The following is a 13,282-nucleotide window of genomic DNA, read 5'->3' as shown; positions in this document are numbered from 1 at the left end:
TCTTAACATATAACTAAACATAAATTGAGTGTAAGGTAAGTTACACTTTTGACTGTCTCTCAGAGCCATAGATCCGAAGGCAACGAAGCGGAATGCGCCCGCAAAATATCAAGGCGTCGAATGTAGCGGGCGGGCGGGCGTCCACGCTCCCCACGCGGCTCAGCCCACTTATCAATTCAGTCGAGTGGGCATTCGTTCATTGTGAAGCATTGTGCCTATTATATACGGATTCGATGCTTATTTACCCGTTCACAAGCTGAGAATGCGAGCGTAATCTATACTATAGATAAACTATAATGAGACCTTTTGACTTTTTCATTAAAATTTACTGTTATGTATACATTTTTTTTCATATAAAATTAATTGTTATACTAAATATTGTTTTTTAATAGTATATTTAGTTTGCGTGTTGTAGGAGATCACACCATTACACAATGTCCGTCTATCGACTATTCTATAAATATTGCGGCTCTCGTCAGGGGGAGAAAATCTGAAACGACAGTTTATCTTACATCAAAAATATATATATTTTTAAAATAAACATTCAACATATTACAATAAAAGTAAGGAAAAAATAAAACAATTATTTGCGTAGTATAACAAAGAATCCTTTATTTCATATAAATGTTTTCTTACAAGGCTTATATCGCGTGCGGCTATTAATATATCCATAAAAGTATGAATATTCGTCAAATATATTAAACTTAACACAAAATTACATAGACACTCATATTGCTATTATTAGACTATTAGATGCTATTTTCAATAGATTCTGATTTTAAAGGAGATATTAATATATAAAATCATGTAGTCACATTTTCACATAAATCGACATCATGTTAACATCCAACCAAACGTACAAATTATTTACATATCTATTGGCAATGATTTTATTTAATAATTATTACAGATTCACGTAATTACAACACTGTTGCTGGATTTCTCATTACAACATAAAGATAAATTTTAACATAATATTTGCCCCTTCGACCAGACACTAACTCATCCAAAGCCAGATATAAAAAAGAAATCTAATGTATGGTATTAGTACAGAATAATTGATTCTTAACTTTATTTGATCACTTAACATTGCTATGTACATAATAACAAATTGTAGAAATAGATATTAAAAAAATCAAAATTTTATTTATTCCATTTCATTATACAATGACTTTCGTAGCGGCCGCATTGAATATCAAAACAACACGGAAAACGGATATCATTATAATAGAAGTTTATTATTTTTTTTATATATACCTATTTATATTATGACATTTTTTTATAAAAGATTGTAATTAACCACTTGTTGGTGTGCGCACTATTTATATGAATTATATAGAATCAAATAAAGTAATCTTCATTCAGATCGATATTATGAAAATTAAATAAAAAAACGTTTTTGTAATAAGTCTGACAACATGATTGAAACAAATATTATTAAACTATAACCCAATATTTGTTTTTATATTACAGCATATTATGTCTAGTATTTGAAAATAAAATATATCGAAAAAGTTGCTGGAGACTGTTTACTTAAAAACGGACATTTCTGTATTTGTTCCTATATGATTTTTAAATCAACACAATTACGCACCAAACCGAAATATCAGAGTTAAACATATTAAGCTAAACGTGTCTAACTACTGAGCGTCGTTATCGGGATTTTTATTTATGGGCGGCCTTATAACCGGCGTGGGCATCGACGAGGGTCTGGGTGTACGAAAGGAGTGAGTGGGAGCGGGGTATCGTTTTACTACAGAAATAGGGATTCGAGGCGGAGGCATTCTTTGAGCTGGCGAGGGCGAGGACGAGGACGAGAAGGGCATTGAGAGGATACAAGGTCAAGGGGTCCGCTTGCGGTATTCCTTAATGACGAAGCTAAAGGTCCGCGGTCGTCAGGCGAGGTGCGACAGGTCGTCGAGCTCAGGCGGCGGTTGCGGCTGCTGTGAGCCACCGCGCGCGAACACGGGCTTCGCCACCACCGACACTGGAGCCTGCGTGACGTGGAATATTTTAGAACATGGCATTTTTATTAATTAAAATATATTTATTTTATAGCTGGGATGGTTACTACTTGATGGTATACTTATTTTATGGCTCTCCTACCCATAACACGGTAAGCAGAGAGAACGTGGGAACTTAGGTTATTACACTCAGTTCCCGCTCTCTTATTTCCGCTGAATTCTGAAGGCATTGCAAATGCACGATTTTAAATAATATCTTTGTTTTTTTATATTCATCACAATCAATATTTTTCAGATTATCACAATTATTAACTTGAATCTAAAACAAGAATAGTTCTAAGAAAGTAAATATAAGTATTAATAGCTTTTTCTATTGACTGATACAAAGCCTATTCATAAAAAATAACAAAAATTCTACGTTTACCTCTATCACTAATCTACTCAAGATAATAAACATACATTCATAAAATCATTCATGAAACCAATACAAAGTACGATCGACGAGTCGTAGCCGGCTGGGCCACAACACGTCGACCGTACTGTGGCTCTACAAAGCAGACATTGACCTGGCTGACTCCGGCGGCGTGCGCGGCGTGCGGCGGGTGCACGCCAACCACCACCACCTTCTGCGGGGGCTGCGCGCCCGCCGGCCCGCTCGTCACCACCACCGACTACAACAACACACCCACTCATGTTGTACCACGCGACACAGATACTACTCTACTTAGGAGCCGATCAACTATTACGTAACCAATTTTTTTGGATTTTTGTCGCTACATGTATCGCGCGATAATACTATTTCAATAAAATACCCAAATGAAGGATTCCACATAAAAAATAAAAACGGCTTCACGTTGTATCCCACACATAGGGGCAAGGCAGAGGGAACCTAGTGTTAAGACACTCTGTTCCCCACTTTTCGCCGAATTCTGGAGGCATTGCGTATTGAGTGGCGAAACTTAACGCCGCGATTTGCTTTGACACCAGAGCGAAGAAATGGAAATATACATTTAAATAAATATTTTATCTCCTCGAGTGGGGATGGAACCCACAACCAATCGATTTTACAGTCACATTTTTGTGCCCCTGCGCCACGACTAGCCTCCCACGTAAAAAAACAGAAATGAAAACGTTAACACAAAAAATATATGTAATTACTATTTTTCATTACGTAATACTTGAACGCCCCCATAAGTGTAATGCAAAGGCAGACAGTCTGTTACAATTCTTCAAATGCAGACCAAATACATCTGTTTAATAAAAAATGCAGAAAAACACAGACTAACGACGTTAATTATTATTTTTCATAGTACTTGTGATACATGTGATACATTAAATATGAAAAATCATCTTGATATATTTATTATATTATTATTTTTATTTAAAATTGGATTTTTAGTTGTAATGTAATGTTGCACACATGAGATTTAATATGTATGGAACACAGTGAATTAACTTATTTTTAAATGATATTATACGATATACTATTATAATAGAATTTAATATTTTTAACAAGAAAACAAGCCCAACAACATTCTCAAATAACGTTACTATAAATTAAAATATAACAATTACTACTTAATCAAAAACAATTGTACTTTAAGGTGTTCAAAAATGCATGCTTTTATCTACTTCATTCTTACTTTTAAATAATTAAGTATTTTTAGGTAAGAATTACTTGTACATTTTGACTGCGGACGATGGTCGGTTGGGAGCTATGCACCACGATGTGTCCAGCGCCATTCGCTGACTGATTCTAAACAAAACGATAAGAAATTATAAATAAAAATTATTAAAATGTCTGGTTGAACGCAGAATGATTGTACATTCAATTCCTATTTGGGGAAGTTTAGGAGGACGAGTATAGAGCAGAGTAGGCGGAGCAAGCCAAGTGTCAAAAAGATCCGTTTGGCGATTGTGGCGACAGCCTCATGGGAATTATTATCTTTAACTTATTTAATATTTTCATTTCACCACTCTGGTAACAAGACGAAGAGAGGCGTTGAGTTCTATCATTTAACACGCAATGTCTCGAAAATTCGGTGGAAAGCAGGGAACGAAGTCTCTTAATATTAGGACCCGGCTATCTGCTTACCTCGCGTCATGTGGGATACAGTATAAAAAATATTTTATTCACTATAAAAGTTGATTTGTGGTAGTAAACATAGACCTGGATACTTAATGTTAAATTTTTAATACCTCCATGGAGTGAAAGACAGATGGCCAACACATTAAATTTTAGTATATATAGAAAACTCAAGACATTCACCTGTTGAGATTTCTGCTGTGACACTATAACAAACTTTTGAGGTGGCGGCGTGGAGGGCGCCGGCGACTGCGGCGCGGGCGACGATGTTATCACTACATTACGAGAGGATACCGAATCTATAAATATTCACATTTATCATCTATATATATAAAATAGAAAGGTCACTCACTCATCACGAAATCTCAGAAACTACAAGTGCTAGGAACCTCAAATTTTGCATAGGAGTTACTTATAGGACGTAGGTGCGCGCTATGACGGGAATTTGCAATATTCGATTTCTAAGGGGTTGTTTTTGGGGTCGAAAGTTTGTATGAAACTTCGTTACTACAAATGCTAGGAGTCTCAAATTTTGCATAGACGTCACTAGGGCGTAGTCATGGAGACAGAAATTAATAATATCATAGTTCACGCGGGTGAAACCGCGAGCGGGCCGCTAGTTATATATAATTCCGTTCCAATATATATAATCGTTCGATTCCCACTTGGGAGAATGAAATATTTCATATTTTCATTTGCTCGCTTTGGTAACTAGGCAAAACAGCGTTGAGTTCCGCTACTCAACACACAATATCTCAAGAATTTAAAAAGTGGTGATGATGGAAGGTGTGGAAATGTTAAGGAAGTCATTACCATCACGCACAACCTATGTAATACAAAAGGAGCTGCAGCTACGATGCCGGCCTTTAAGGTTAAGATAGATAGATGAATCGACCAGGAAATACAAAAACCAGTAAAGTCCAATAAAGGCAAGTCCAATGCAGGCGCATCAGTGTGTGACTGTAAACGCGACTGGTTGTGGGTTCGATCTGCACTAGAGGAAACGAAATATTTATTTAAATTTATATTTTCATTTCTTCGCTCTGGTGTCAAAGCTCAACACGCGATGCCGCGAGAATCCGGCGGAAAGTAGAGAACGGAATGTCTTAACGGATGCTGCTGAACTGCTGTGTGTGGGATCATTAACGTCTAGATCAAGATCTTTTCTGGGGGGGAGCCTGGACTTTAGCGTTGAACAGATACTTTCGTATAAATGTTTTTTTTAATTTATCTGTGCAAATTTTGTTGTAAGTGTTAGTATAATTTACTTATATTATATATGGCATTATTTCTAAATGTCCCCTTTATATTAATAGATTCTACTGTAATTACGAGGACGTCATTTATCAATTTATCAAGTGGCGGTAGTGTGCTGCGTCTTTTCCTGTGGATTTGCAATAAATGCACAAACGACATGGCACTCGTGTGCATTACGTTCTAAGATATTGTCGAGACAACTTCTTATTAGAATGAATACTTAAAAATTGCAACTACGAGTATATAAAGAATTGAAATTGGGGCACAGCCCACCAGCCTCCCCTTTTCTACGCTCATGTGAGGGTTATAGCGTGAAACTGATTTGATTTATACTGAAGTTAACGCTGATAACGTCATTAACAGACAAGACAAATAAAAGGCCATCGTGGCGCAGCAGCACAAGGGAGTGATTGTAACGCAACGGTTGTGGGTTCGATCCCCATTCGAGGAAGTGAAATATTTATTTACGATTATATTTCCATTTCTTTGCTCTGGTGTCAAAGGAAAGCGCGGCGTTGAGTTCTGCTACTCAACATGCAAAGCCTCCAGAATTCCGCAGAAAGTGGTGGAACAGAATGTCTTAACACTAGGTTCCCTCTGCCTACCCTGCTGACTGCGGGATACAGCGTGAAGCTGATTTAAAAAGAAACAGAGTATCAATATGAACCTAATATACATATATAAGGTAGTACATTATTAGCAACATACCAATTGCCTTGGGCTCGGGCGCGGAGGGCGAGGGCAGCAGCGGCGGCGTGCAGGCCACCACGGCCACGGCGCCGCCCCCGCTGCCCGCCGCCGGCGACGCGCGCTGCTTGCTCACCTGCTGCTGCAGGCTGGGGCCCAGGTAGCCGTACTCACGTCTGCGGAACCATGTGCTCTGTGTCATTTCACCGCAAGGCCGACGAGTCGTAGTAGCTTAGAAAACCTAACTCGAGGCGGCCACGACTCGTGGACCGTATTGCACTTAGCACTCTTCGCAGCGCTTCGTCCATATTGGGAGAGTAAAAAAATATCGTTACATTTCATCACATGCTTTAACATTTTATCTAATTATTTTATGTTGACCAATATCGAAATTGGATAAAAAGTTAAGAACGAAAGTTTTCTCCTCAGACTAAATATTATACAATTAGTAATATTATACAATTAGTAATAAATTCTAAATATTATACAATTACAACATATTATAAATACATGAAATACAAACTTATAATCGTCAGGCAAGTCGGGCGGCGGGCGCAGCTGCCTTACGACGGGGGCTAGTACTTTAAGAAGCTGGTGTTTCAGGTTGCCGGCGGCGAGGCGGTCGGCGCCGCCCAGCCCGCTAAGCGCACCCTCCACGCGCTCGCCCAGCCATCGCACACGAGGTAAAATGAATACCTAGAAACAAATATATTTTAACTTTACGTTATATACCGCATATAGCAGAGTAAGCAGGGGGAACCTAATATTAAGATATTATGTTCCCAATTTTCAAACTGAAAAGTGTGAGCCCAAAATACAAATAAAGCGAAAGTAAAAATTTATAAGTATTCATAGGTCATAGAAAAAAATTACTACAAAACTTATATTTGTATTTTATTTCACATAAAATCAGTACATACACCCATAAACTTAAAGTTTGTCAACTTTTATAAGTTGTACTTTTCGTTGATTTACAATGCTGAAATTGAACCCTTGGGGGTGAGGATGAATCTGTCGTGGTGTAGCGACACGTCTGTAAACGTGATGTTTGTGGTTTCAAATTTTCGATTCCCATTGGGTGGTCCCATTCTTGGTCTGGTAACAATATAAAGCGATGCATCGCGCTCCGCCACTTAACAAACACGGGGAAAGGGGAACAGAGGTACCGAAGCAAGTTATTTAATTTAAACTAAAAAAAAATACCTTCACTACTTCAGGGCCAAGTTCAGCAAGCCCCTGAACTGCTCCATACAAAGATGCTAGTGGAGTCTTTTCAGATTCTTTCATAGAAGGAACCATGGATGGTCCACTCTCGTTATTGGTTTGAGATGGACATTGCAACGCTTTTGCAAAAAGCCTGAAAATTTGTTATTGTATTATATAGTGAAACTAGCGACTCACTCTCGGCTTCGCCCGCTTTAACTACTGAATTATTTATTTAATACACAAAAGTACATTCCTATTTTAATATATAATGAACGCAAAGCACTTAAGATTACTAATGTGAAAATTATTAAATCTTTAAGGTTGCATTTTCGTAGTTCCAATAAGGATGTTCCAATTGTTTTGTAAAAAAAACATCTTTTCCGCGTGCGCGGAGACGGCCCATGTGTACCTCCAAGCTTTCTATTTTTAGGTTGCAACAAAATGTGCGTGGTGTTCCTCAAATAGTATGGTGCCTGGGTCACTTGCTGGAGAGTGAAGTTCTGGACTACCTGCAGGATTTCTCGTTGAGTAGTACTCGCTAGGGCATCCACGCCGGGCTGGTGTAGGTGCGATGAGGCCTGACGTACGCCTTTTAGACCAATAGATCCGTTCTTAGGATTAAGCGCGGTCTGAAGTGTGGTCGCAGCAGAAACATTGGGGGCCTCGCTGCGTTGGCGGCTTTCTTAGCTTGTCTGTGTCTGTCATTGAAAGTCTTCTAACAATAACGACCCCCAGGTAAGTCGCTCTGCTGCTCCTGCAGGCTCTGCGGAGGATGTAATCACCTATGTCTTAGCGACTTGGGAGGGGTTCAGAGACTTCTAGAGCAGGACAATATCGTCAGCGTAAAGGACCAACCTCGTGTCCTGCAGCGTTGGGATGTTATCAGTGTATAGTTTGTAGAAGGTAGGTGATAAAATGCTGCCCTGGGGAATTCCGGCGGCGATCGAGTTGCTGCTAGACCTTGTACTCTCCAATCTCACACATAATGTCCTATCACTGGGGTAGTGAGGCAAGAACATGCGCGACGTGGTGGGGGGTGCCGGCTCTCAGCACTTTATAAAGTACGTCGAGGAAGGCTGCTATTGCACTCTCCTTTCGGTTGATTGCTGCTGCGGCGTAGTGTACCAATCTGCCCACCCCCGCTCACCAAACTGCTCGCTTCGTGGGTGGATGTGCGACTGGAGACGTGGGAGGAATAACTTCTCGAACAGCTCGGCCACAGCCCTGAAGAGGGTTATAGATCGGTCACTCTCAGGGCGTCGTGGGCTCTTATAGATATAAGCAAAACGTCACGCGTCCCTCCGCGCCCCGCGAGCCATTTCGCGGCAAGGTTTTGTTAATATCGTAATTTTAAATCTGTGTTACTAATCTTCTAAAATAGTTATTAAAATGAAAAACAGTAAAGGACATTTTGACTTTTTTATATGCTGAGGGTAAAGGATAAATGAAACATGAGTCGATACAGCTGTAAAGAGCTAATTTTATCTTCGTTTAACGTAGAAAAATAATAAAATATTTAAAGGGATAAGGATTAATACTATTATGGAAAAATATCCCCCACAATAAAAATATATATGGAAATTACAATTTTTAGACAGAAATATGATCATTACACGTTATTCTTAAAAGATACAAATATGCTGTCGCTGACTTTTTTGTAGATCTTATTAAGAGGAACAATACTCCAGTACATTATTTTCATGTAGTACACCTTTATCGTATTTGTGTCAAATTACATGAAAATGTACATATAAGAGAAATACTCTATCTGATGATAAAAACCGCATCAAGATCCGAAAAAGAAGACTTAAAAAGGCACGGACAGACAGAGGTGAAAAACGACTTTATTTTATACTATATAGAGATACTCGTTTTAGTATACATAATTAATTTATAGAAAATTAGATATGTTTATGTCTTTCAGTAGATAGCTGTATAAAGCTTAAAAAAGAGCTTTTCTATCCCAAGAACTTATGTAACAGAAATAATAATTTATAAAAAGATATATGTCAATAGAAACTTTTCATTATACTTTTGTTATAATACTGATATCCTCATGAAATCAGATGTTCATTTTTAGACTTCATATATAAATTTAAATTGTTTGTTGTATTTCTTACACAATATTTAATTTGTTGTATTAGAAGTATTTGATTGTTTTTAACAGTAGTATACGTTGTTTGGTTTTATAAAAATAGAATAAAAAACAATAATATTGTTGCAGCAAAGAATTGCATGAAAATAATCATTTTCATTTCACCACTTGCATGAAAATAATAATTTTCATTTCACGACATGCACGAAAATAATTATTTTCATTCCCCCACTTGAATTTATATAGAGATAAAGCATTAAAGGGAAAAACTCTTTTGTATACCTTGTAACTCTTGTCTGTAAGTTATTAGTAGATGTATTGAAAGTCTTGCAAATTTGAGCCATGAGGCGGGCTGCGAAGTCACGCAACGCCCAGTGGTTATCTACCTCCGGACGGACACACAGTTGTCTTGACACAATACATGTTGATACAGACGGTATCAATTCATGGAGCTAGAATTAAAATATATATATATATATATAACAAAAGTTAATTTTTGTTATTAATTATGTTAATGGCTAAATATGACTCTTGGTTATATAACTTATATATTATAGCAAATAATTGTTTTTTTTTTCTTTTACTTATAAAGATGAAGAGTTTGTTAGGTTGCATGCTTACTGTTCTCTGTAATTGCTGGTTAGAAATAAAAAGTTATTTGTGAATCTATCCAATATGATGAATGTAAAGGAAGCAGCATTATTTATTTACCTTTACAATGTATTCCACATATATCAAAGTAGGCAGAAGTAAACTAGATATAGACATTTCGTTCCTCACTTTCCATCCAAAATTCCAAGCAAAATAGTTTATTTCTATTTGTAATTGTAAAAACATATACTTACATATTTCTCCAAATACAATGACTGATTATCAAGTATTGCTTTCACCATCCTCATTAAATAAATGAGAAGTGCCAAATTGTTTTGTACAACATTTACTTTTACACCTTCAGATATAAAGGTACACATCCTCGGCAGCATTTCATGTAAACCAGGATCACAGGCAAGTGATTGTAATGCTTCCTGAAAAAAAATATAGACTTTAATCTAAACACATAACAGTTGTAGATTCAGTCCTCATTCAGAGAAATGCATTATTTATATTTTCATTCAAGCACTTTAAAGAGTGTTGAGATCCACCACTGCACATAACACCATGAATTTTTGTGAAGAAAGTGCCTTGGTAATAGTATCTACAGTTTAAAGTATAACTATAGGGTTCAGAAATTAAATAAATAAAAATGATTGAATATAAATTTTATAAGCCACCACTAAACAAATATTATGGTCTATCAATTCTCATCAAAGTACTTTTTTTTTTCTGCCTCATGCTTAATCTCCCATGTAGCAAGGTGGGCTGAGGAAGCAGAGTGTTACGACACTTCCTTTCCACTTCCGTTCAGCTTCAAGCTGTACCTTGCACATAGCAGGGTCGCCAGAGGGAAAATGGGAACCTAGAGTTAAGGCACTTTGTTCCCTAATTTCCGCAAAATTCTGGAGGCATTGCTCGTTGAGTGGCCCAACTCAATGCCGTATGGGAAATACGGCATTGAGTTGGGACAACACTCAACACTGGAGCAAAAACATGAAAATTTTAAATATTTAATTTTCTCCAGTGGAGAGTGGATGCCACAACCTATGGTGTGTACAACCACACAATTGTGCCCACCACCACAAATAAACACTACATGTTTATACTCTTGTGTTTGTGGACAAGTCAAGCCTTGCCAAACATGTAGAGGTACCATAAAAATTGGTGAGTTTCAATTTAAAATAAGTAACACTGTGATATAAAGGCAATAGAAGGATTTCCTGTTATTTCTAAATATTTTTTTAGATATGGATATCAATGATAATGATTTTTGTAGTATTTATATACAGACTATATGTAGACTTACAGCTCGCCTTCCTTCATCACTTCCGACACAAGCTTCTGTTATTTCCTTATAATATAACTGCTGTTCTACACTCAGTTCATGAGTGGCTAGTTGTTTAACATGAACAGATTCTGATGCCTTCAAACGGGCTGCTTTACCACAAACTGGTTTACCTAAATATATAATTAAATTGTTATTGATAATGTAATACTAATAATATTGAAAAATATAGCATAAAAATATAATGAAAATGAATGAAATATAATATTTAAATATTTTCTCACCATTTAGGTGAGAAAATATTTAAACATCAATGTTAAATAAGGTTAGTAAAATAAGCCTTTTATTCAACAATAATGATAAACAAAATATTGTACTAATAAAGAAGTGGAAATGTAAGAAACAATTTTAAGTAGTATGTATATGCAAAGTAGAAACTCAATTTTACAACCGGCCCTGTTATACAGATTTGTGTTTATCCAGACTATCAACTGCGATAATTATATTATATAACCTACTACAATAAATCCTAAGAAAATTTATATGTATGTAAATGCATACATAATACTATATATGTATAAATCCTATGTAGGAAAATGTTAATATTTTTTAAATAATAATGATATGTACTTGGTGTTTTTAATGGACATATAACAAATATGTGCTATATATGCACAAAGCCAGGTTTTCTTTTAACATTCAATAAGTGGATTTTCAATTATCCGAATGACTAAGGATAACAATTAGACCGGTTAATCAAGTTTCTACTGTATATAGACAATTAAATACACACCAGCAGCATCTTTATTAGCAGGTTTGCTTAATTTTGTAATAGGATCCACCGATTCCAGCTTTTGTGACTCTTTAGAGAGTGGTGGTGGATTTTCTGGGACTGCAGGCTGTACTCCATCCACACTCAACCAATGTGCCCTTAAGGATACATCAAGTGGTACTTTTGGAGGAGGCGCAGTTAAAACTTCTGACAAATCAATTTCTTTTTCTTCAATAAAATGTAATTCTCTTCCACCACCAGAAGCAAATCTAAATGGTAATGAATCTGGTTGAATAAATCCATATTGAGCCTAAAAGAAATCTATCATTAAGCATTTTGAACATTCCTAATCATATCATTAGTCTGGGCGAAAAATATGGCATCTAGAATACCTCTACGTTTTTTATTTTCAAGGCATGATCAATATCAGTAATAGAAAGTTTTTGTCGTTTTGAGTGATGCATAAACTTCATAGCATCTTGTACAATTACTTTAAGACGATAAGTAACATCATCCGCCAGTTCTTTTGCAGCATCATCTCCGAGACTGCTAATGCCAACACTCTCCGCTATAACTTTCATAGAATCTAAAGTAAATGATGAACCGTAAGCTGAATCTGGATCACTCATTTTAAATGTTTCGCTTATTATGATTTTTGACAACGGAATATAATGGTTAGAACATTATTAACATAAAGAACTATAAACTATTGTCGCAGTAGTCACTTAAAAAATATTTTTCTTATGTATAGAAAATATTTTCTACTACTAAATTATAAAATATAAATATTGGATTTAGGATCGTATATTAAAAAGATAAAATGTTAAAACATATCAAGCAATGATCGGCAGATAGCACGAAATATCTGGGAAATTCGAAGTAATATTGACAATTATAAATATAAATTGTGATTTGTGAATGTATTGACAGCTCACATCACACCATAGACACATCACATTGTATAATTAATACTAATAGTATACTTTTAATTTAGCAGTTTATTCTGTGGTCTATACTACAGGTTAGTAAAGTGTGTCCATAGTGTAATGTAAGCTTTCTCGCAGACGAACGTTACGACAATTCCTTACTATCTGTCTTGAATATAAGTAATATGACAATTTTTGTTTTAAGTATATACTTAAGTTCAATTTATGAGTCATGAATTTAATAAAAAACAAAATAATAAATTCATAGACAAAGATCATTGACTTGATTTACAAGCTTGAAGCTAGTAATTTTAGTTTACTTATTGTACTATAATGTTACATGTATCAAATATTTCAATTATTTAAATAAATATCTTTATTGTTGTTTTTCAAAGTAGTACAAAAAAATA

At 36.0% G+C, this 13,282-nt stretch overlaps 1 protein-coding gene across 4 annotated transcripts; it reads right to left on the bottom strand.

The window, feature by feature from the left end:
* Window positions 1-586: 586 nt before the first annotated feature.
* Taf6 (TBP-associated factor 6) lies at window positions 587-12,904 on the bottom strand. 4 transcript variants are annotated; one of them, XM_085193212.1, is made up of 12 exons: window positions 12,339-12,904; window positions 11,968-12,256; window positions 11,196-11,347; window positions 10,141-10,320; window positions 9,578-9,747; window positions 7,198-7,351; window positions 6,518-6,690; window positions 6,016-6,170; window positions 4,234-4,349; window positions 3,643-3,720; window positions 2,531-2,635; window positions 587-1,994 (listed from the first exon to the last, which is right to left on the bottom strand). In XM_085193212.1, the coding sequence occupies exons 1-12, from the start codon at window positions 12,573-12,575 to the stop codon at window positions 1,896-1,898; spliced, it is 1,908 nt and encodes a 635-aa protein (XP_085049338.1). In that variant the 5' UTR covers window positions 12,576-12,904; the 3' UTR covers window positions 587-1,895. The 4 variants fall into 4 exon arrangements, with proteins under 4 accessions (XP_085049338.1, XP_085049339.1, XP_085049340.1 ...); XM_085193213.1 differs by having other exon boundaries at window positions 3,649-3,720; XM_085193214.1 differs by lacking the exon at window positions 2,531-2,635.
* Between the last annotated feature and the right edge of the window lie 378 nt (window positions 12,905-13,282).

The sequence above is a fragment of the Heliconius melpomene genome, chromosome 11 (genome assembly GCF_056956725.1).
Source record: "Heliconius melpomene rosina isolate 202511_hmr_F chromosome 11, ASM5695672v1, whole genome shotgun sequence".
NCBI lineage: Eukaryota > Metazoa > Arthropoda > Insecta > Lepidoptera > Nymphalidae > Heliconius > Heliconius melpomene.
This window is presented reverse-complemented; position numbering and strand designations above follow the sequence as displayed.